This window comes from Juglans microcarpa x Juglans regia, chromosome 3D, assembly GCF_004785595.1.
Source record: "Juglans microcarpa x Juglans regia isolate MS1-56 chromosome 3D, Jm3101_v1.0, whole genome shotgun sequence".
Taxonomy (NCBI): domain Eukaryota; kingdom Viridiplantae; phylum Streptophyta; class Magnoliopsida; order Fagales; family Juglandaceae; genus Juglans; species Juglans microcarpa x Juglans regia.
Window position 1 is genome coordinate 158,285 of NC_054598.1, and position 25,077 is coordinate 183,361.

At 37.1% G+C, this 25,077-nt stretch overlaps 3 protein-coding genes across 3 annotated transcripts; 2 read left to right on the forward strand and 1 right to left on the reverse strand.

The window, feature by feature from the left end:
- Positions 1-59: 59 nt before the first annotated feature.
- Positions 60-3,572, reverse strand: LOC121254790 (pentatricopeptide repeat-containing protein At1g14470). The gene has a single exon (XM_041154944.1). The coding sequence runs from the start codon at positions 3,153-3,155 to the stop codon at positions 870-872; it is 2,286 nt and encodes a 761-aa protein (XP_041010878.1). The 5' UTR covers positions 3,156-3,572; the 3' UTR covers positions 60-869.
- Positions 3,573-9,518: 5,946 nt separating this feature from the next.
- Positions 9,519-13,080, forward strand: LOC121254096 (NADH dehydrogenase [ubiquinone] 1 beta subcomplex subunit 3-A-like). The gene is made up of 2 exons (XM_041154061.1): positions 9,519-9,834; positions 12,892-13,080. Exon 1 carries the CDS (start codon positions 9,602-9,604, stop codon positions 9,830-9,832), a length of 231 nt encoding a protein of 76 aa, XP_041009995.1. The 5' UTR covers positions 9,519-9,601; the 3' UTR covers positions 9,833-9,834; positions 12,892-13,080.
- A 2,766-nt stretch (positions 13,081-15,846) lies between these two features.
- On the forward strand, positions 15,847-24,555 carry LOC121254095 (methionine S-methyltransferase). The gene is made up of 12 exons (XM_041154059.1): positions 15,847-16,193; positions 16,374-16,567; positions 16,670-16,876; positions 16,977-17,072; positions 17,256-17,444; positions 17,519-17,707; positions 17,809-18,045; positions 18,363-18,497; positions 21,200-21,520; positions 21,729-21,908; positions 22,617-23,585; positions 23,865-24,555. Exons 1-12 carry the CDS (start codon positions 15,956-15,958, stop codon positions 24,189-24,191), a joined length of 3,282 nt encoding a protein of 1,093 aa, XP_041009993.1. The 5' UTR covers positions 15,847-15,955; the 3' UTR covers positions 24,192-24,555.
- Positions 24,556-25,077: the final 522 nt, after the last annotated feature.

Sequence of the window (25,077 nt, forward strand, 5' to 3'; positions counted from 1 at the left end):
TGGTTGGATCCTGGTAGTTGGCGCATACCATCTTGTTTCTTTGTACCTTCTTGCTTCAGTGTGGCAATTGGCAGCCAATTTTTTTTTTTTTTTTAGAATCTCATTGTACATGAATTTTATGGATTTTAGATCTTCTCAGAGGAAGCGCATTGCATGAAACTGAAAGCATGATCAGGACGGCATCCTATTGAATGATATCTTGCCAGGTTCTTGCTAGTTGACCTAAGATATGTACTGTCAAAATGAATAGAAAGTACTTAAGCAGCAGGTCAGAAAGAAGTTCCTTATTCGAGGAAAGCTTTAAAAAAATGGAGAGATTAGCTATTAAATTATATTTGTATTTAGTTTTTGCTCGGATGCTATTGCCAAAGGTGCCTCCACACAAGCTTTGGTGACCAAATATGAACGGTTAACAAGTAACCAATCCATAGAAGGATTTGATGTCATGTCACTAACTAAATGCTTTGGTTAATGAATTTTTCCTAAATTTGATGGTTCTTGCTTGGAGAAGAATCAACGGAATGGCTAGTAGCATAAAAAGGGGCCAAGCATAAAGGAAAAACTTAATACACCTTGATCTTTATTTGTCTGAAACCCCTTCCCTTCCTGTCAAAGTCGTCAATTACAATGGTAAATGTACTGTTCCCTTGTGGTTTTGCAAGGACTCCCGATCTTCATTTTTGCATTCTCCTTCCGCAGCAAATATCCGTAAATACTCGGAAACAGTAGCGACATCAATACTAACGAATGACCTAAACACACCATCTCATGCTTACATTTTTGTTACGCTAGCCAATACACAAACCAACCACAGCAACGCACGACTCAAGTCCATTAGGGATGATGGGTACCAGATGTGCTGTCTCGCATTACCAGTAGTCCTTGCAAGAACATATTCCATTGCTGAAACAATGAAACCTATTATTATCCCTCACGATGATCTCCCTTCCCTCTGACTTGGAGATCATCTTAATGGCTGCATGGCAGTCCAAACAAACCCTTAAATTCTTTACCACCCTAATTACTGCCCCTGCTTCACTAACAAGAAGAGCAAAACAAATGGCCAACTTCTCACTATGAGTTCCCACCATCTCTTCTTTCTCTTCCTCTTCAACATCTCTCAACACGCAGCTTTTATCAGCCGTATACCCATCCCTCCTCATCTTCATTCCCAATTCCGACAAGATCCTATAGATGTCGTCTGATCTTTCATGCAATCTATCTCCTGCTATGAACTTGTGCATTTTACCCTTATCTTCTACCCAACTCCATCCAGTTGTCTTCCTCACTCCCACTTTTCTCATTGTACCCCTGACCCTCTCAACATCTTCCCACCTACCTGCTGAAGCATATATGTTGGAAAGCAAAATATAATTTCCCGAATTGTATGGTTCAAGCTCAAAGAGTTTCTTTGCAGCCAGCTCCCCAAGTTCGACTCTTTTGTGAATCCGACTAGCATTTAAAAGAGACCCATAAACTCCTGCATGTGGTTCCATTGGCATGCTTTCAATCAACTTTTTGGCTTCATCCAGCTCACCTAGTCGACCAAGCAAATCCACCATACATGCATAGTGATCTACAGCAGGAGATTGGATTAATCTGAACAACTTCCAACCCTCTTTCATTAATCCTGCATGGCTGCATGCCATCAGGAGACCAATATATGTTACACGGTCTGGTTCAGTACCTTCTTGTTTCATCTTTGAAATTAGTTCAATGGCTTCCATTCCATGACCATGAGCTGCAAGTCCTGCAATCAACGTATTGTAGGAAACAACATCTTTTGTCACCATTTTGTGGAATATCCTCTTGGCATCTTCCATGCTCCCACATCTAGAGTACATGAATATCAAAGAGTTGTAACCTGAGATGCTGAGATTAATGTGGTTTTCATCAAGGATGTTCACAACCCAATTACCTAATTTCAACGCCCCAAGATGTCCACAAGCTGAGAAAACACTCACCATAGTCACCTCATCTGGTTTCGAGTCTTTAGAAGTAATCATATCTTTGAATAGTTCAATTGCCATAGCTGGCTGCCCATTTTGAGCATAACCTGAAATCATTGAGTTCCAGGATACAACATTCTTTTCTGGCATATTATCAAATAGCTCTCTAGCTGAAATCAAATTCCCTGCCCTTGTATATGCAGAAATCATTGCATTCCATGTTACAGAGTTCCTATACGTATCCAATCCATCAAAAATTTTTCGGGCAGTTTCTAGACTCCCACACTTTGCATGCATATCAAGCAGAGCAGTCTGGACAAAGCAATTTAGCTGCATCTTCTTCTGATCGAGTTTTCTGACAAGTGAATCCGCATGGGAAGGATCACCACCCAATGACAATAATGAAATAACAATAACCCACGTCGTTGCATTTGGTTGAACCTCCACATCCAGCATATCATCAAACAATCTTAAAGCCTCCATGGGAAATCCATTCTGAGCATAACCTGATAGCATTGCATTCCAAGAGACAACACTTTTCTCCGGCATCTCATTGAAATACCTCCTTGCACTCTTCAAATCCATTATCCTAGAATACCCGGTAACCATAGTTGTCCACGTAATAATATTCCTCTCGGACATAATATTGAAAAGTCTAGTTGCTTCGACTTCATCCCCCCACTTCCAGTACCCAGAAATCATTGAGTTCCAATCCGCGAGAGTCTTTTCAGGAATTTCATCAAATAACTCCCGGGCAACTTCAACTGCGCCATATTTCACATACGTCTCCATGATTGCATTGCGTGCGTAACGATCCAGACTAAGACCCAATTTCAATAGATGGGCACGAAACACAAAGCCAGCCTTGCCGGCCAATTTAATCAGCATTGGGTACACAAATATACCGGGCCTGATACCAGAACGCTGCATATGCCGAAACAAAGAAAGCACTTCATTGTGAGTACCCTGATGAGAGTAGTATCTAAGCATGGAGGTAAAGACACGGCCATCTGGGAACTGGACGGAAGTAAAAATGAGACGGGTGTAGGTCAGTGGGGCGTCGATGCGGGTGCAGTGATTGAGGAGTAGTGCCACCCAGTAGTTGTGGTGGTGGTGGGAGTTACGAATGAGGATTGCATGGAGCTGGGTTAGATGCTTTAGACAGCTAATTCTGCATGCTAATGCTATGTTGACTAAATGTGACATTACAGCGACGTTGATATGCTCTGCCTCCAAATATTCCCCATTGGACTATAATGGAGTCTCCTCGGTCTACTATTCCTAAACTAAAACAATCCTACCAACGAACATAGGTCCAGAAATAGGGTGTGCTGAAGACTTGAAACCGCTCTTATACACGAGATAGACTCTCACTGTGAAGATCCTCTGTTTTCCAAGCTGATTTCTTCACGGAAAAAAGAAAACTAGATTAATTCTCAGTTAATTGAATCAGATCCGCCACGCCACTTCTGGCCTCGGAATCGCACTCGTTGACTTGGGCATCTACCTCTTCGGCGAGCAAGTTCACAACAGCCTCTACGCTCCCTCTTCTTCCCACTCCCACCACTCTTCTCCATCTGCTTCTCAATAAAGGAGAGGGACACTCAATGCGAGTCACGTCTCTTCTTTTTGTTTCATATTAGGCCATTAGTCATTGAGAAGTGATAGTTGCGGAAGTGTTGTATAATTATTTTTTAAAAAAATAAATAAATATAAAATTTATATGAAAAAAATTAATTTTTTAATTATGTATCATATTGTTTTCAAAATAATTATACCATACTTCACAACTATATATAGTATTATTTTAATTATAACTTCTCACTAAAACTTGAACTATTAAATTTAGAGTAATGTATGCCTCGATTTCGTATCACTATGTGATAACGTGATGATCTTGATTCATTAAAAAAATTAAAAAGATAAATGTAAAAGGATAAAAGAAATATAGGATTTTAATTTTTCTCATTCTATATTTTTTATCATTATTTTATTTTAAATTTATATTTTAATTTTTTTAAACACAGTATGACATCAAGAGGTAAAATAAATTATATAAATCAATAAGTATTGTGACGGGATTTTTCCCGCAGCCATAGAGTTTTTTAAGCCCACTCCATTAAAGGGATGCACTAAAAGATAAAATATGAAAGAAGAAGAGGGGACAAGAGATTAAGGAGTAAATGTGTTAGGATAGAAAAATTGGTGATCTGACACAAAGTAAATATAAGTAAGGTGTAAGGTGTCAGCAGAGAAAAATAAGGAAGTAACTTAAAGTAAATAAGGGGTAGGAGATAAAAGGTAAGAGGAACTTACGAATTGGGGACGACTTTTGGGGGACGGTTTGAGAGGCTTCTAGGGTTTTTCTTCTTCGACTTCGTCTTCAACATTTTAAGAGAGAACATCTATTCTAGCAAGTAGATTTTCATTGTACAACGAGAAATGATGAGTTATGAGAGACTGAAAATAAGCATATTATAGTGGAAACTCCCCTTCTCAAACCCCTGTGGACGTAAGATTGGTGTCGAACTACGTAAATCTATGTGTGCATTTCTCTTTATTTTCTCGGTATGTAAATATTGTTTATCTTCATGGATGTACGCACCGACACCGTATAGTCACACCAGACCATTGCCAGGAGCTCCACACAGTACCAACCGAGGCCCAACTCTAAAGACTTGAGTTGCTGAAACTTAACCCAAAGGCGTGCGAAACACGAAGATAACAAGTATAATAACATTACTCTTCAATTTAATTATTTAATTTCCAACATACTTACAATAGGGAATATTTCAAACAGCAACAATAATAATACTTTAAAAGAGAAAAAAAATGGGCTATGTTGAATGGCCAACTGCCAGCCCACCCAAAATATACACAACCTCAAGACAGAACCAAACAAACAAACAAACACTTCGCTCTCACATTTCCATAGAAAGGCAAGTAGGGGAAGTATTACTGTATATAGATTAGATTATTTTTAATCACATGTATCACATGCACCTTAGTTAGGATGTACATTAGTTATTGTACTATATATTCTTGTATTTTACTTTTACCGCATGATGAAACACAAATTCTAGAATTTTCCCACATTATCGAGCATTCTCTCTATCATGGTATCAGGAGTAAGTGAAAACCCTAACCCTAAGTGCTGTTTCTCAAGGTCGTTGCCTCCGACGATTCATCTTCCCCTTTTGCAGTTCATTGCCATACCTCTGAGGATTATTCTAATCCATTCTATCTCAAAAGTGATGACAAGAACAAACTCATTGCCATGAACAAACTTTGTTTTGTTAATGGTGCTTTGCCCCCACCTGCCACCACAGATCCAATGCACAATACGTGGATTAGGTGTAATACGGTTGTTCTGTCATGGTTGCTCAATGCCATGTCGAAGGAAATTGCTGCTTCTATCATTTAAATTGACTCTATCGAGGAGATGTGGAACGATCTGAAGGAGAGGTTTGCTCAAAGCAAATAACCTTGTATTTTTCAGATCTGGAAGAATATTGCTTCTTTGACTCAAGAAAACTCATCTGTAAGTTCTTATTTTACACGACTGAAAATTTTTTGGGAAGAGAGGTTCATTTTCGTCCTCTGCCTCCATGTTCGTGTGGAGCTATCAAGAAAATAGTTGATTTTCAATAGGAAAATTATGTTCTACAGTTTTTTTATGGGTCTCAATGAGACGTGTGCTCATTTACGGTGTCAAATCTTGCTTTCTGACTCATTTCCCCTAATTAATAAGGTTTTTTCTCCCATTATTCAAGAAAAAAAATAGAGAGAAATAGTTTATGAGTCTTTGCCTTCAAATGAATCTATTGTTATGTTTTCTAATTGTGATTCCAATCGTGATTTTAATTGTGGATCTACTGGATCGAGAAATGGCAAGACTTTTGTTCCTCGAAAAGATTGAGCATATTGTACATATTATGGCTTATCAGGTCATACTAGTGATAAGTGTTACAAGATTCATGGATATCAACCTGGATACAAACCAAAGCCTCAGAACCCTACTATCAATCAGGCCACTGCTAGCCAATCTGTTTCTGATTCAGTTTTAACTAAAAAATTTCTCTTTTCTCAAGAGCAATGTCAACAGCTCATTACATTTCTTCAAAATCAACCTAACATTTCTTTTGTGAATCAAGCATGTACAATCTCCGCACCATCTAATTCATCTATACCAATCTACTTCATCTCCTCCTTCATTTTCAGGTATTTCTATTATTGCTTCTTCCATTTTTTCCAATAACAATAGAAATATCGTTCAACCCCAATCTTGGATCCTTGATTTTGGAGCAACTGATCACATGGTTGGTTCTCTATCTTTTTTCTCTTCCATAAAATCCTCTGTCAACATTTCTGTGAAATTACCTAATGGATCTTATACTCAAGTCACACATTTTGGCACGGTTAGATTCTATGATTCCTTTGTTCTAACTGATATTTTGTATGTTCCAATTTTTACATTTAATCTCATTTCAGTTAGCAAATTAATTTCATGGTTATCATGTTCCTTGCTATTCTTACATGATTTATGTTATATTCATGACATCTTCAATTGGAAGACGATTGGAGTAACTAAGTAATCACAATGATTATATCATTTATTGCAAGTGCCAAGCACTCCTGCTTCTTGTAAATTTGTTTCATTTGATTCATTTCCTTACTGTAATTCTGTTAGAAACAATTCTCACATATGACATTGCCGCCTAGGACATATTTCTGCTTCTCGATTGCATGACTTGGGCTTCAGACTTGTCCAACTTCACATATCAGAATAATAATCCTTGTGATGTTTGTCCTCTTGCCAAACAGAAACGACTTCCCTTTCCTTTAAGCACATCCATTTCAACATTTGTGTTTGAGCTCATTCATTGTGATGTATGGAGTCATTTCTCTATACCCTCTTATAATGGTTTCAAATATTTTTTAACCATAGTAGATGATTTTAGTAGATGTACTTGGGTGTATTTACTTAAATCTAAATCTGAAACACGTTCTTATATACAATCATTATTCACTTTTGTTGAGATTCAATTTAATTCAAAAATAAAGATCATTCGCACTGATAATGCTTTAGAATTTGACATGAAATCTTTTTTTGCTAACAGAGGAGTTATACATCAACACAGTTGTGTTTATACTCCTCAACAGAATGTCATTGTTGAAAGAAAATACAACACATATTAAATATTGCTCGAGCTCTTCGTTTCTAATCTCATATTCTTATAAATTTTTGGAGTGATTGCATTTTAATTGCTATTTATCTCATCAATAGAATACCAGCACCTGTTCTTACAAACAAATCATCATATGAGATATTATTTTCTGTTAAACTCCAATATAATCATCTTACAATTTTTTATTGTCTTTGTTATGCATCCATTCTTGGTAATTCATCTACAAAATTTTTTGCTTGAGCTCGAGCATGTATATTTCTAGGTTATCCAATTGGTCTAAAAGGATATAAGATGTATAATATTCATACTCACAAATTCATCATTTTCAAAGATGTCATCTTTCATGAGACAATTTTTCCTTAAAAACAGATTCTAATTCTATACATTCTTCATTTGAGCCTCAAAATCTTTCATCATCTCAACCTAATCTTGTCTTGCCAACCCCTCTCTCAAGTGTTGCACTTAATTCTCCCTCACATATTTCTTTGCCTCATAATCATGATGCACCAAAAAATGTCCCAAATCCAATTCCCACTCGAAAGTCTACAAGAAATAGGAGGCCACCTAATTACTTGCGGTATTATCATTATTCCTTGCTTTCCAATAATAAAGATACTCCCACTTCTCATCTGGTTGATGGTTCTTCCAGTTTAGGTACCCTTTATTCTATATTTTCATATTTGTCATATTCCAAATTTTCTTCCTCGTACAAACATTTCTGTTCATCTATTGACTCTCTCTATGAACCTAATTTTTCGATCAAGCCATCAAACATCCTCATTGGAGGGATGTAATGGCAGCTGAAATCAGTACTCTTGAAGCTAATAAAACTTGGGTTTTAACTTATTTACCTCCTGGCAAGCAGCCTATTGGCTATAAATGGGTTTACAAGTGCAAGTTAAAATCTGATGACACTTTAGAGAGATATAGGCTTGATTGTTTGCAAAAAGTTATACTCAACGTGAGGGAATTGACTATATTGATACTTTTTTCTCCTATTGCAAAGCTTACTACTGTTCGCTATTTTCTTGTTTTGGTTGCCATTTATAACTAGAAATTACATCAATTATATGTAAACAATGCATTTTTTTTTATGGGAATTTAGATGAAGAAGTTTACATGAGATTGCTACCTGGTTTTTCTAAACCTAGAGATTCTTGAGTATGCAAGCTGCTCAAGTCTTTATATGGCTTAAAGCAAGCCTTTCGCCAATGATTTTCTAAGTTCTCTTCCACTTTGATTGCTTATGACTTTAATCAGTCTAAATCTAACTATTCTTTGTTTACAATGCATTCTGTTGATTCTTTTGTAGCACTATTGGTGTACGTTGATGATATTGTTATTGCCTCTAACAACTCACAAATTGTTGCTGATCTTAAGGCTTTTCTTCATTTGCACTTTAAGTTGAAAGATCTTGGAACTTTGAGGTATTTTTTGGGTTTTGAAGTGACAAGGTTTGTAAAAGGCTTTTCTCTTTCTCAAAGGAAATATGCCCTTGAAATTGTATCTGATTCTGGTCTTTTAGCTGGTAAGCCTGCTACTTGTCCTATGGATCAGAACTTACAGTTGTTAAAAACAAATTTTGCTGGTCTTTTACTTGATGATCCAACTTCTTATAGAAGGTTAATTGGTCGTCTTCTTTATTTGATAATTACTCGACCTGGCATTTCTTATTCTGTTAATACTTTGAGTGAGTTTTTGGATCAACCTTGACAATCACACTATAATGCTGCTATTAAAGTGATCAGATATATTAAAGCTACTGCTAGTCAAGGGTTGTTCTTTCCCAGTTCATCTTCTTTGCAGCTGAGAGGTTTTTACGATTCAAACTGGGTCACATGTCCTAATTCCCGAAGATCTGTTAGTGGATTCTGTCTTTTCATTGGAGATCCCTTGATATCATGTAAGTCTAAGAAGCAAGTGACCATTTCCAGATTATCTGCTGAAACTAAGTATCGTTCAATGACTTCTACTTGTTGTGAAATCAAATGGCTTATTGCTTTGCTTGCTGATTTTGGATTTTCTTTTTCCTCTCCTTCTATATTGTATTGTGATAGTCACGCAGCTTTTCGTATTGTTGCTAATCTTGTTTTTTGTGAAAGAATTAAGCATATTAACATTGATTGTCATTAATTAGAGATATGATTCAAGTTGGGACTGTAGTCACTTTCCATGTTTCTTCTAAACTTCAATTGGGTATTTTTTTCACCAAGCCTTTAGGGTGAGATCGATTTTACACTCTTCTTAACTTACATATTTCAGCTTGAGGGGCTATTATTGTATAAAGATTAGATTATTTTTAATCACATGTATCACGTGCACCTTAGTTAGGATGTTCATTAGTTACTGTATTATATATTCTCGTATTTTACTTTTTCCGTATGATGAAATACAGATTCTAAAATTTTCCCACATTATCGAGCATTCTCTATCAGGAAGAAGCAGCAGTGAAAAGAGGCGGAAATGGCGAATAAGGCCCTGCGACCCACAGGAGAGTTCTTCAGGAGGAGGGACCAGTGGAGGAATCACCCGATGCTGACGAACCAGCTCCGCCACGCCACTCCTGGCCTCGGCATTGCTCTCGTTGCCTTTGGCATCTACATCGTCGGCGAGCAAGTTTACAACAGCCTCCACGCTCCCTCTTCTTCCCACTCCCACCACTCTTCTCCAACTGTTTCCTCTGCTTCTCACTGAAGGTCATAAATTTCAACTTTAACGCTTTCCTCTGCTTTTCGATTCGATCTTGTTTGATATCGTCCTTCACTATTTATTTGCGCCCTAGTCTTGTGTTTCTATAAATCGTTTTCTAGTTAAGGTAGTTATATCAATAATTAGTAACTGAATGCCGTATTTTGGGAATCAGCGATTGGTGAGAGAATCCGTATTTCTTCATGTAGAATGACAGACTGAAATTACGTTTGGTGAAAAAATAGTGCGGGGTTTTTTTTTTATTATTATTAATTGAGTTTGGGGATTTTGCTTGCGGGCGGGCAGGGTTCGGTTGACCATGGTGATGGGGAATAGAGCCATAAGCGAAGCTCTCAACCATCAATATATACTTAGGTTCAAAGTTTAAAATGATGTGTGTATGGGATTGAATTTCAAGACTGTATTATTGAACTTAATGTTCCTATTTTTGAAATTTCGATATGATAGTATAACGGGGAAGAGCACCCATAAGCTTGAGTTGGGTTATTGAGTCTTCAAACGAAAAACTGATTGTCTACTGGCTGACCCAACTCTCTTGACAAAAGAATTGTATAATGTTCCAATTTTCATGGTTCTAAATAACTCTACTAATTGTTTCTGGTCTGCATATCATATGGTGGTGTGGCCACAAATAAGTGAAATGTCGTTATATGTGAACATTCTAATCATCAAGAATGTTGTATTTGTTCTTTTTATTCTGCCTTTCTTTCGTTATTATCATCTACCTCAAGCAGTTTTGTGGGGAGTTAGTATATCCTCTCATTTTTTTGCTCTATGTAAATGAACTTCTACCATGTGGTTGCGATTCGCTTTTGTCAAGTCTAATAGTTGATCTGCTTGCCTATCTTTTACATCTTTTACATAGACCACCTGTTGCTAACTCATGAAAGGAATTATTATAGATTGGAAGTTTAAGAAAAAATAAGGGTGAAACGGAATGAGTTTATTATTTATGGCTGTGACCTGTGGTTTGCAAATGCTGAATCTGTCAAGTTCCTTATACAAGCAAGCATTTTTTTTTATATAAGTAATCAAGAAGTTTTATTCATAATAATAGGTAAAATCCAAGTACACAGGAAGTATACATGAGAAATACCTATCTATAATGTACAATTGAAAGAAGAAAGTCATGGACATTGAGTCCATTACAAACAATAGCCCCCACTCAAGAAAACAATTTTTTAAAGAAAAAAACTTTCAGCTCCTCCATTGTTCTCTCTTGGTTTTCAAAGCTTCTATCATTTCGCTCCCGCCAAATACACTAACACATTCATATAGGGACTATTTTCCATATTGCTGCAACTTGTGTATTTCCTTGAAGGCCTCTCCAGCATGCTAGAAAGTCTAACAATCTGCTGGGCATAACCCATGATAAACCAAGTCCTGTAAAAAAATCATCCCACAGGGTCCTAGCCACCTCGCAATGTAGAAACAAATGATCAACAGATTCACCATCTTTCTTACACATATAACACCAGTCTAATACCATTAATTGACGTCTCCTGAGATTATTCGTGGTGAGAATTTTGTCCAAAACTGCTGTCCAAACAAAAAAAACTGCTTTTGAAGGAGCTTTGGTCTGCCAGATGCTTCCATGGGAATGAGAGCCTACCCGGGTTCGATAAAACTCTGTGAAATGATCGGACCGTAAATTTACCTTCTTTTGGAAGGGCTCCAAAACATCCTATCCATCATACCCTCGGTCATATGTACTGAATACAAAGCTGCATAGAAGTCTGAAATAACCTCCAACTCCCAATCTTGGGCTGCACTAGTGAAGTCCACATTCCAACTCCAATCAGAGGCAGTTCTCATTTTTTTCGAGCATATCTTTAGTTTTTCCAGCCAATCTTATGCTCTAAGACCCTTTAGCTTGGTTGAATGCTTACACTAGTTTCCAAGTCTCCAATCTGTTGGGGGTCTAAGGAATTTTGCTCTTTTTCTTCCTCTAGCTAGACAGTTCTTTTGTATACTTTTTGTGTACTTGGGTTATTTATAAAAAGAAAAAAGAAAAAACTTTTTGTGTACTTGGTTGCGTGCTCTCACCTTTGCATTTTTAAGAAAATATGTGCATTATTTAAAAAAAAAAAAAAAGGAAAAAGAAGGGGTGATATATCTCATCATTTTTACCATCATTCTTTCATCATCCGATATGAATGTGCAAGTTCATTTTGTATACTTTTTGTGTACTTGGTTGCGTGCAAGTTCCTTTGCATTTTTAAGAAAATATGTGCATTATTTACACTAGTGAGAATACCTGAGAAGTGTTGAGAATGTTTGTGAATAGTAGTAAAAAAATAATGAAAAAATAATAATAAAATATTAAAAAGTAGGTAAAAAGTAATGAATAGTAGAAAAGTAGGTAAAAAGTAATAATAAAGTAAAGAATAGTAGTGAGAGTACCTCAAGTACTCTCATTTGCCAAACACACCCTAAATAATTGGAAAACACTAACTGCAATTGAGGCGAGCCACACGCTTGAAACCAAATCTATGTTTAAGAAAAGTAGGGAGTTAAAGAATCTTTCTTGGGCAATTAATTACGATACCAAGGGAGCTAGCTAAGTCGAGGAAAGGCTAAAGGGAAGGCTTTGTGAAGACGTTCCCATAGTGGGATGTAGGGGATGGGGTCGGGGAGGTGTATCGATAGTTTTCCAATTCGGGCTTGATGTATTTTGGGTAGGTTTTCATGGGTTTTTGGGTCATTAGGGGCTTTCTTGTATGGGCTAGGTGTTTTTTTTGTATACGTCCAGTGTATTTGGTTACTCCTATTGATATATATATATATATATATATATAATATTATTACTTATAAAAAAAAAAACTAATTGGAAAACTATTGTTATCTTTATCTTATTTGCCAATCATTTGATACCACATCAGAATATGATGATGAAGGATGGGTGATTAAAAGAATGATGAGTAGCATATTTGGGGAAAAAAATCCTATTCTCCCTCCATCTGCTCTTTCTTTTTCTCTCTCACTTTGCAAAAGTATTTATGGTCTCTGCAAATTGATTTTTTGACAAATAGCTAATCTTGCAGATGAGTTATTGGTGGAAGGAAAAGCTTGGGCCATCTCGTATTTGAGCATTCCTCCCTCTGATTTGTTGTTAATAAAGTAGAAAATTCTCAATGGACATGAAACTTAAAGCATGCAATTATGGATGTGTTTCATAAGCTGGAATGTGGAACTTCTAGCAAAGCCACAATATGGAAGTTTTAATTACTGTCTTTCTATTTCTATTCACCATGCATGCATATGGCTCAGTATATGTTTTCTCTTTCTTTTCATAATATACATTTGTCTTTCTTTGGTGGGGTTCCTCTTGCATGGTGAGCCTGGAAAGAAGAAGAGGGCTTCTTTGGGCTGTCTAATTGATTTATTTAGTTTGGGAGACAATGAGATGTCAAGTCTCACGATGACTCCTATAATTTTAAGGAGCTTAGCTATTTATTAAAAAAGAAAAAAAAGGTTTTTAGAAGCTTAAATATGGTATTGACTAGACTTATTGGGATATAAGTTTAGATGAGATTGAACTTTATTTGGGTCCTTAATACTTGTAATGACGGTAATAGGGCGTATACCTAGAACTTCTTCTGCCCCTCCATCTTAATTTATTTTAGGGAATATTTTAGGAAAAGATTGGGATTGACAGCTCTTTATCTTGTGTCCAAGACTCCACGTATGGAATTAGAGATAAGATCTATATATTGATTTCACAGTATTTACTTAATACATTCAAAATACTTGTATTGGTAGCACTCATCCACTGAATACTGTGAGATCTGCAAAATCGCAAACTCCATCGTTAAATTTAAATAAAGAAATGTCGGAAATCCTAAACAAAAGATTCCCAAATAAGAAGAGGATCTTAACTATTTGATAAAATAAAGAAATATGTGACGTCGGGAATGTGATCTAATGGCACTTCATCGGTCAATCGCCTGTCAACAAGATGATCTAGTGATGGTTTATTGAACGAAAAAAAGCAACAAGTTACTGGCAATGCAAATTGGAGAATTGTTACAAATACTTAGAGATTACACAAAAGTAAATTCTATCTTTTGTATGCTCCCAACTCCCGCTTGGAATTTGGTGGTGGTAGAAGCGTCGGGACATACAACATAAAGTTAAATACTTATCGTACATGACAAAGAACATGCAATGTACTTGACATGTTTATAACAGTATGAAATAATCACAATGAAAAAATAAAATGGCAAATGTTTGAACAATATATCATGGTACAAAAACATGTTCTATTAATCCCAGAATAAGTAGTTTTAACAACCATGCAAAAATAGGGTTCCAAAACTTCGACCTTTCATGATTATCAAAATATAGTCTTACGCAACATAGTTAAAAACATTATCGTTTCTTCTCTTGGATCTTTTGGATGTCCTTTATTAACTTCAAAATATTTCTTATAAACTTCTCAGCTGCTTTGAGACGACTCTCGACCAAAGGACTCTCTTTAACTATTGGGGGCTTGTAGCGCTTACGTTTCCTCATCCTGCGTGCTATCCTCTAATCATGCCACCGCTTCTATCATTTTGGAGAGAATAGTAGTAGAAACTATCACAGTGAGAAATCTCAACAAATTATGCTAAGAACAAACATAGAGATAACATAAACATGCATAAGGCAAATATGAACATGGATGAATGAGCATGAACGTGCAATTTCATAACTATATTTTTCACTCTTTCAGACTTTTTTCTTTCAAAATCATTGAACTTGTAACAATATACCTTTTTGCACGAACTACCATTTTGCAACAATTACATATGTTCTTATTCAATATATTATTGGACACCTCACAATAATAGATGTGTTACGTGGATCAAGTAAACTAGACCCCAAGTCAATCCCCTAAAAGCGTTGCTCAAGTTAAAAACAGTTTACTTTCTTATCTAATTTATGGAATGGTTAATATTCAACATGATATACAATAGAATCCATTACTAGGGACAGGGTCATCGCTATGGTTAAAGAGCTGCAATTGGCATGGGAAGAACCCGACAGATCAGTAATTTTTAGAGAAATATTGTTTGTGATCATTTTTAGTTACACCGTTGATATTTTTTTTAGGAGTAATGTTGAGTACAAATTTCAAATAGATAAATCTTATATAAATTATTTATAAAAAAATGGATCTTGCTAATAAAAAATAGTTTTTTTTTTTTATATTTTTTTAGGTGAATTTTACTTTTTTATAAAGATTTATATGAGACTTATTTATTTAAAACTTGTACAAATAATTTCTATTTTTTAGTGACATAGAATGAAGAATATTAGTATTTGTTAGCATCCATAAAAAATGAGATTTGCAAAGGGCCATCACATTTTGCAATATGTCCTCTTAATATAATAGGAAATGATATTTATAATTATAGTGTAAGTAATTTTATTAAAAAAATTAAGTAAATATAGAATTTATATAAAAAAATTAATTTTTTAATTATAAATTTTACACTTAAAAAAAAAAAATATACGACGCTTATATAATCCAAATTATATCAAACATTGCTAGGAGGAGTTGAGAGATCTGTGGTGTGTGTACTGGGTATGAAAAATGATGTTCGATTAATTTATAACTATTCTATCACTCCATTTTAAAAATAAAAAATATTTATATAAAATTAAAATTAAAATTTAATAAAATATCACAATGATATTAATAAATTCTAAAAAAATTAGGATGGGTCTACAGCCAGCTGGAACTCTCGCTGGGCTCTTCCTAGTACATTTTGATTGTTTTTTGTTTTTTTTATATGTTTTTAATGTTTTTAATTTTTTTTAAAAAATTATAATATTATTAAAAATGCTTACTTAAACATTAAACAAAAAAAAATTAAAAAAAAATCTCCAGCGGTAGCTAACAGCGGCAACGCCGGGAAGAGTAGCCTTTTCCACGCCGGCTATCATACTAGCGAGTGCGAGCATTAAAAAATGAAAAAAAAATGAAAGAAACGCCTTTTTAAGCGTCAACGTCGGTAATCCATCCATCCTTCCTCCCATCTCATCCCCCATTTCTTCTGCACTGCAAAAACAACCACATTTCCCCTTAGCTGCTGCTGCTGCTTTGAGTGGTCGAGTGACTTTATGGGGCTTACTGTGGAGGACTTCTTGAACGAGTGCCAGCAGTCTGGTGATGCGGCCTACGCTGCCTTCCGATCCTTGCTCGATCGCCTCGAGAATCCCACCACCGGCGTTGACGCCCGCATCTTCCTCTCCCTTCTCCAGAATCGCTTCGCCTCCTCCCCTTCCAAACTCGCCGCCGATCAGTTCTTCCACACTTTCCATTTTCGTATCGATGACATTCTCCTCGATCAATACCAAGGTAATCCCCCCCCCCCCCCCCCCCCCCCCCCCCCCCCCCCCCCCCCCGGCCGCCAAACAAAGTTTATCACGTGTAATTACATTTCCAAATTTGTCGACCACGCGCGTGCTTTTTTCCGGATTATTTTCTCCCTTTTTGGATTTTACTCTCTCTCTCTCATACCAACCACTGCGCGTGCAGGATACCAGGGTAGGAAGAAACTGACAACGATGGTGATCCCTAGCATATTTGTTCCCGAAGACTGGTCCTTCACTTTCTACGAAGGACTGAATAGACACCCGGACTCTATCTTCAAGGACAAGACGGTCGCTGAGCTTGGTTGTGGGAATGGATGGATATCCATTGCCATTGCTGACAAGTGGTTGCCCTCTAAGGTTTCTTTTTCTTTTTCTCCTCTTTTCATCTCTCTCACATATTTCATTTTCATATCTATCTGCATATATGGTTGGTACTTCTCTCAAGTAACCTCTTTGCAGGTGTATGGGCTTGATATTAATCCTAGAGCCGTCAAGATTTCACGGATAAACTTATACTTGAATGCCTTAGATGAGAAAGGTCAGCCCATATATGATGCAGAGAATAAAACTTTGCTTGACAGGGTGGAGTTTCATGAATCCGATCTACTCTCTCACTGTAGAGATCATGGCATTCAACTTGAACGAATTGTTGGATGCATACCTCAGGTATTGTTTCTTACACAATTTGATTTAAAGAATGTCTATTTCGATTTATAATCGTTGTTACTCCTGGGTTGGGTTGCCCTTATTTGTGTTCTTCTTGCAGATTCTTAACCCAAATCCTGATGCAATGTCTAAGATGATTACAGAAAATGCGAGCGAGGAATTTCTGCATTCGCTGAGTAATTATTGTGCACTTCAGGTTACTGGGAGATCTTTAATACTTTTAGTGTCAGTGTGCATTTAAAAAATGTTTTCACGTTAGCATTGCATGTCTAGTTTGTATGCCCCTCGTTTGAAAGTCATTGATAGATGATCGAAAAACTTCAGTGATTATTTGATTATTTTACCTTCTTATAATTTATTTGTGTTATTTTCTCTATAGGGTTTTGTTGAGGACCAGTTTGGATTAGGCCTAATTGCGAGGGCAGTTGAGGAAGGAATAGCTGTCATCAAACCTCAGGGGATCATGATCTTCAATATGGGAGGCCGTCCAGGACAGGCAGTTTGTAAACGCTTGTTTGAGCGCCGTGGTTTCCGGATCTCCAAGATTTGGCAGACTAAAGTTATTCAGGCAAGTAAGCCCCCGTTTCCGTTCAAAATTATTTTTCCAATCCAAAATGTGCCTCTTTAAGTTTTCTGCCACAGGCCACGGATACAGATATTTCAGCCTTGGTTGAAATTGAGAAGAACAGTCCACACCGTTTTGAGTTCTTCATGGGGCTTTCTGGAGATCAGCCTATTTGTGCTCGAACAGCATGGGCCTATGGGAAGGCTGGGGGTAGTATTTCTCATGCATTATCAGTTTACAGTTGTCAGCTTCGTCAACCAAATCAGGTGCTCAGTTCAGTTTAGTCTGTATTTTAACCAAGTGGAAGTTCATTGCACCATTTTGGAAAGGGCAATAATAAGGAAAATGGTTCGAATAAATTTGACAGGTCAAGACAATTTTTGAGTTTCTTAAAAACGGCTCCCATGAGATCAGCAGTTCTTTAGATTTATCTTTTGAAGATGATTCTGTTGCTGATGAGAAGATTCCAATGCTGGCTTATCTTGCTACTGTCTTGAAAGAGAGTTCCTTTTTCCCCTACGAGCCACCGGCTGGAAACAAGCGATTCCGTGATCTCATTGCAGGCTTTATGAAAACATATCACCACATTCCACTGAATGCTGACGTAAGAAAACTTTTAACTCTGTACTTATGAAAAATAAAACTTTAACCCGGTTATTATATTTAGTCATACTATTACTTTCTAGCTCCTTTCTATGTAACTAGGAGTATGCTGTTTGTGTACCTCCCGCATAGTTAGGCTATGCCTATTTACTACTATCAATAAAATGTCTTTTTACTTATAAAAAAAATTATATTTATACTGCTCACTTTCAGGCTGGAAAAATAAAACAAAACAGCAGCATGTGATATTTTTCTCTTTCTAGTATCGTTCAATGTAACATTCTTCCTAACTTGTTTTTCTCCTCGATTCTGGCACAGAACATTGTTGTCTTTCCTTCGAGGGCTGTGGCAATTGAGAATTCTCTTCGATTGTTCTCCCCCCGCCTTGCAATTGTTGATGAACATCTGACCCGACACCTACCTAGGCAATGGCTAACATCTTTGGCAATTGAGGTATGCTAACTTATGAAGGTGTTTTTTTTTTTTTTGTTATATGTGTCACCCAATGGTATGATCACATGACCACTCTTTCCATGTCATTCTTACTGGGGCAGGAAGCAACATTTGAGCTAGAGCACATTGAACTTTTTGGTGCTGTCACAAATTCAAATGTCGATTTCATTCTTTGTAATACTATGCACTCGTATGATTGGATTTGGCCACCCTTACTGCACACATGCATGGGAATACTCACCAATCAATGTAAAATTAATCTAAGAGCTCGCTACCAATGCCTCATGGGTGAATCGGTGATGATATGAATGCTAGATATGGCCAATTATAGATTAATCTCATCTTGTACCTAGATGTCTTTTTGACAGACAAAAATATTGGAACCACTTTTTTCCTTCTGTTTTTTATTTAATTTTTCTGACTGATAAGAAGTTTTATACCTAAATATATAGCTTGCTCTAATCTAATGCATTAGGAACTCACCGACACATATCCAAAGGAGTTTTTTTGAGATTTGCATGTCAGAGCAACAATACCTATGCTAATTAACATTCTTTTCTATTCCTTTTTCCTTGAGAAGGCGGTGGGGCAATTGAAATTCCATTTATGGCCAACCAATTGATAATGCCATTGCTTCAAATTAGAAGGCTTGAAGTGCAGGGCTTTATATATTTAGCTTTGTAACTTTTATCTTGGCAAGGTAGACGACATCTGTCAGATGTAGTCAAATTTACTCTTTAATTGAAAGAAATCTGTGCACATCCACCTTTATCAATACGGGTCATGCTTTGCTGACTCAGAGTGAGGGGAACTGTGAAAGTGGCCTACAGATCACACAAGCTCAAAACCAGCTTGTCGTGGTGCACAATACATTAAAGGAGATGGAAACTCAGCTTGTCGAGTTGAAGGCAACGATCACTTTCTTGTCTACTAAAATAGAGTTGCTTTCAGCTAGAGGCAACAAGGTCGTAAGAAACAAGCCTAAGATAGGCCCGAATCCTTTAAACTCAGATAAAAGAAAACGAAAAATCGAATTCGGCCCTGTCCCTATAACCAAATCCAGGAGAAGGTGGCGGGTCAAAAGGAAATTGGGTTATTTGAAGTAGGTTCTACGTCGGGTATCTGCGTAGAGACATCCGTAATGGAATGCCCTTCACCATCGGGGACACAGGAAAGACTGATAGTCAGTGTTACATCCTTGGTCAGTGTTCTCCCAGAAAAAACTAGGGCTCCCACGTCGAAGTTGAAGGAAAATGGTGTAACGCCGAGGTCTGAAAGTGATGTAGGGTCCGTCGAAGTGGCACATAAAGGGTCGCCAGAGGTGAAGGGACTTGCTGCCAACCCAAAATCTCCAATGGTGACCATGACCTTACCATTGGAGAGAACCAATGGAGTTGTTGAGGAGGTACGGGATTTGAATATGGTTTGTCGTTAGTGCCTTGTCGTTAGTGCCTTGCGAGGATGAATGTTTAGGACCTGGTGTTCAGTTGGGAACTATGTCTGAGGAAGATGTTGTCTCCTTGTTATCTCTTCCTCCATTAAACAGTATAGTTGGATCATCATTGGATTGGGTTTTGCAAAAGGTTAATGAGATACAACAGTGTGTGGGGATTATTTGTGGAGGACTTGACGACCAATTCACAGCACTACTCACTGCAATTGAGGCGGGTCACTCGCTTGAAACAAAATCAAGATTTAAGAAGAGCAGGGAGTTAAAGCATCTTACTTGAGAAATCTACTACGACCCAAAGGGAGGTAGTACAAGTCGAGGGAGGACTAGAGGGCAGGCATAAAGCCTTCCTCGGTCCTCGCAGGATAATTCGGGTGGAGTATTATTTGTGTGGGAGACAAAGGGTTGGGGTAGTTACAGTGACTTGTTTTGTTTTGGGAATGCGTGTTTTGTCCCAATAGTGCTTGGTGTATATTGGATAGGTTTCTTATTTCTCCCTTTTTGGGTGATGTTCATTTAGGAGCTCTCTATTATGGGCTAGATCTTCTCTCTTGTATACACACAAAGTGTACTTGGTTACACCTATTGATATTAATATATTTTTACTTATAAAAAAAAATATCCACCTTTATCAATGCCATCGCCATCATTTTTATCTTCAGCGATGAATTACTATCTTTTTGGACTGCAAAGAACATACTTGTTTATGTAATCATATTAACCATCTATGTTGTTGTTCTAAAGTATTCGCTAATATTTGGAAAGAATACAAGATTTAACAGACAAAACCAGAAATGATAATCACAAATTATAGCTCGATCATGTAAACCCATTATAAGTCTTTTATTTTAACTCTTCACCATGTTCTATTTACTTGACATTGTTGTCATCAATACAGTTGTCGAATATTTTCATTTGCTGTACCTGTCGATAGAGATACTGCCGGCACATTTGCCATCACGAAGTAGTGACATCACAATGTTTTGAAGATCATTACTTATGCATTATTTAGTTTATTTGATATAATAAATTATGACAGTTTTTAGATTTTCTAGAAAAAAGATCAAAGAAAAAAATTATTTCTCTATTAATCGGTTGCTCCACTTTTTGTTGACGATGCCATTTCTGGTTCTCTAATGACTTGTGCTTCCATATGCTCAGGGAATCTAAAGTCTATTCCTGTCTATGGCGTTGGAAATACCATTTGTTGTATGGAGCATGCTAATAACTATACATATTTTGTTTATGTTAGAGTACAGGAAGTGATAACCTATCGGAGGATATACTTACTGTCATAGAAGCACCACGTCAGTCAGATTTGATGATAGAGCTGATTAAGAAGTTAAAGCCGCAGGTGGTGGTGACTGGGATGGCTCAATTTGAGGCTGTTACTAGTGCAGCTTTTGAGCACCTTTTAGGTATTACGAGAGAAATTGGATCTCGTCTTTTCTTAGACATATCTGATCATTTTGAGTTATCCAGTCTCCCAGGTTCCAGTGGGGTCCTAAAATATCTTGCAGGAACTCGGCTGCCCTCACATGCAGCAATTATATGCGGCCTGGTAAAAAATCAGGTATATGAATCATTTAATCAACTACTTATCAAAAAATGAATCATTTAATCAACTGATTATATTAGTCTAGCTTTCATAGAGGAAAGTTTAAAGTAACCTAACCAAGCTGTGTAACCATAATATTGAACTTTCAGATCCATTCTGATCAGTTTATTGTTTGTTGTATTTCAACTGCTCTTTAGTGATGGAAGCCAACTCACTTTTTCAGGTTTATTCAGATCTGGAAGTAGCTTTCATCATTTCAGAAGAAGAGGCCATCTTTAAGGCATTATCCAAGACTGTAGAACTACTACAGGGAATTACTGCACCAATTAGTCAATATTACTATGGTTGTGTTTTCCATGAGCTTCTGGCTTTCCAACTTGCTGACCGACATGCACTTGCGAAGGTTCCAATTATTGCATTATTTTTCATGGGATGCATTGGAATATTGTATTTTGTTAAGGCATTCAGTCTTCAGTCTTTGATAAATTCACTTCCTACCTATAAAAAACGATTTCCCATTTGAAACACAAGTTGTCTTGAATGTTAATCAGATAATGTCACATTTAATGAGTTCAAGTTGATAGTTTTAGCACTGATTTACTTATAAAAAAAAAAAAAAAAAGTTTTAGCAGTGATGTGAAACCCAACCCCCCCCCCCCCCCCCCCCCCCCCCCCCCCCCCCCCCCCAAAAAAAAAACACATTAAAATAAAAAAAAGGCAAAAAACCAACCGAAGAGCTATACTTTTGTAGTCCTGGCCTCTTTAAAGGAAAAAGGAACTCTTAATAAGAGCAGTCCTGCCTCGTAACATGCCAGGTGCCAGGAAAATTGTAAATTTATGTACTTCTTGCGCATCATGTCATGATCTAATGTGCCATGATTTCAATTAGAGCTCACCTTATTTTCCAGACTGCTTAGCTTGGACATGAAATCCTCTGGAGACGCAGGACTCAATGAAAAAGCATTAAGCCTTTTCTTTAAGTGCCATGAATGTCAAGTTGTTTGTTGCTTGTTGGCTGTCTTGAATGGTTACCTGAATGCTACGTAGATGTGCATTATTTTGATCATGGGATTTTTTCTCAACAAATTAATGTTTGATACTTGTCCTTCAGAGGGAAAGCCCAAAAGACAACTCAGTGGAGATGATTGGCTTTGCCAGTTCAGCCATCTCAGTCCTAAATAGCTCAGAGTTGTCAATTAATGAGGCCAAGAACACATCCCTGATTTACATGGATGTTGACCAGAGCTTTTTGCCCTTACCATCTCCTGTAAAGACTGCAATCTTTGAAAGTTTTGCAAGACAGAACTTGGCTGAATCGGAAATAGATGTCAATTCTAGCATCAGAAACTACATCAAGAGCAATTATGGGTTTCCAACTGATAGTGGCACAGAATTGATATATGCTGACAGCTCGCTGGCTCTGTTTAATAAGGTGGTCCTATGCTGCATCCAAGAAGGTGGAACTTTGTGCTTCCCAGCTGGCTCAAATGGGACCTATGTTTCTGCTGCTAAATTTTTAAAAGCAAGCATTGTAAATGTCCCTACCAAGTCTGGAGAAGGTTTTAAGCTGACAGAGAAGATACTTTCTGATGTACTTGAGACTGTGAATAATCCGTGGATATACATTTCTGGTCCAACAATTAACCCAACTGGCTTGCTTTACAGCAACACAGAGATAGAATGTATTTTATCCACTTGTGCTAAATTTGGGGCACAAGTTGTGATCGATACATCATTTTCAGGTTTGGAATTTGACTCTGAGAGTTGGAGTGGCTGGGATTTAGAAGGGAGCTTGTCAAAGCTCAATTCTTCTGGAAGCCCATCTTTTGGGGTCTCACTTCTTGGAGGACTGTCTCTTAAGATGCTGAGTGGAGCGCTCAAATTTGGGTTCCTGGTTCTAAACCAATCTCACTTAGTTGACACATTTTATAGCTTTCCTGGATTATGCAAACCCCATAGCACTGTGAAGTACGCTACAAAGAAGCTGTTGGGTTTGAGAGAGCGGAAATCAGGAGACCTATTGGATGCTCTTGCTGAACGGATAAGGAGTTTGAGTCATAGATCGAAACGTTTAAAGGAGGTAATTACTTTTTCTATTAAGGTTTCATTTCTTTTTAAATTTTCTGGGTACAGTTCCTAATGCCAAGCCTGAGAATCACTTCGAACTATTGGTTTCACTACTCTTATCAGTTAAAACGAAGCAATTCATATTGATGTTTTACTTCAGGACCTTTTTTCTTTTACACTTTAATTACCTGAAAATACTTTTTTTGAAGTGGCTTTCTTTGGTCCTAGATTCATTTATTACCTTGATCACTTCTTTATCTTAATTTCCTTTCCCATCATCTATTTGCTATAGACACTTGAGAAGTGTGGGTGGGATGTGCTTGAATCCAGCGCCGGTGTTTCCATGGTAGCCAAGCCCTCTGCCTATCTCAACAAGATTGTGAAGCTCAAGAAGTCGCCTAAAGATGGAGGCAGCATGGAAAATGATGCGACTTATGAAGTCAAGCTCGATGACAAAAATATAAGGGAAGCTATTCGTTGGGCCACGGGTTTATGCATCAATAGTAGCTTATGGACTGGAATTCCTGGCTACTGTCGGTTCACGATTGCTTTAGAAGAAAGTGAATTTGAACGGGCGTTGGAACGCATTGTTAAATTCAACGACCTCATCAATACCTGAATTGCTCTGATATTGTCATGTGCTATCTGATTTCATTCTTTTCACAAATTCGGTTGGTGTGAAATAAACCATTCTTATGGTCAGTTACCAGAAACTGAGAGAGAGAGAGACAGAGAGAGAGAGAGACAGAGAGTTTAGCTTTCTTCATTGGAGTAAAGCTTCAACTGAGCCTACATATAATTTGAGCATTCTTTTGTCTGAGTCAGCCTCAAGTCAGAGGCTCTCTTGTCCATATGAAAAATGCAAGGGTTCAAGTTTTCTTATTTGATTTGGCCGAGGTGGTTTATAATACCAGTCTTGGGAGTGAACTTTCACTGCTGAATGTGAAAACCGAATACAATAAATTATATGCTTTTTCTGTGTTCTTAGCCTCTCTGGTCCCCGATCCTATTCCTGGAGCTTATACTAGCTGAGTCAATGTATCGTTGATTTAATGAAAGTTTGTTCAATGTCAAAAAAAAAAAAAAAAAAAAGTTCTGATTTAATGAAAGAGCTTCTACCAGCGCAAGCTTCATGGAATTCTTTTGAGAAATGCTTAATGCACAAAAAGATTTGATAAAAGTAGATTTACAAACTGAAGTGACATGCATGTTTACTAGTTGAGAATCGTGCAAAGCACGTGATTGATTCCCCACCCATGCTAAAAAATCATAGTATGCACGTTTGTGACAGTCTAACAATAACCCATGTCAAAGTGAAAACCATAATGTAGTAAGAGACAATTAAACAATAAAAATGGTCTAACAACACGTGCCAGGAAGGGAAATAGGCATAGATGTTTAGTCACAGATCTTTAAGTCCAAATTTTTTGATGGCCTACTTACTAAAAAAAAATTATTGTCTAAAAGGACCCGCCAAAACCAAAATAAATAATAGTTCTTGATCT

Bases quoted from the DNA above. Each gene is read 5' to 3' on its own strand.
- LOC121254096 (XM_041154061.1), top strand. From the start codon at position 9,602: ATGGCGAATAAGGCCCTGCGACCCACAGGAGAGTTCTTCAGGAGGAGG.
- LOC121254095 (XM_041154059.1), top strand. From the start codon at position 15,956: ATGGGGCTTACTGTGGAGGACTTCTTGAACGAGTGCCAGCAGTCTGGT. The intron at 16,194-16,373 runs GTAATCCCCCCC...CTGCGCGTGCAG, and splicing joins TCTCCTCGATCAATACCAAG to GATACCAGGGTAGGAAGAAA. The intron at 21,909-22,616 runs GTTCCAATTATT...CTTGTCCTTCAG, and splicing joins ACCGACATGCACTTGCGAAG to AGGGAAAGCCCAAAAGACAA.
- LOC121254790 (XM_041154944.1), bottom strand. From the start codon at position 3,155: ATGTCACATTTAGTCAACATAGCATTAGCATGCAGAATTAGCTGTCTA.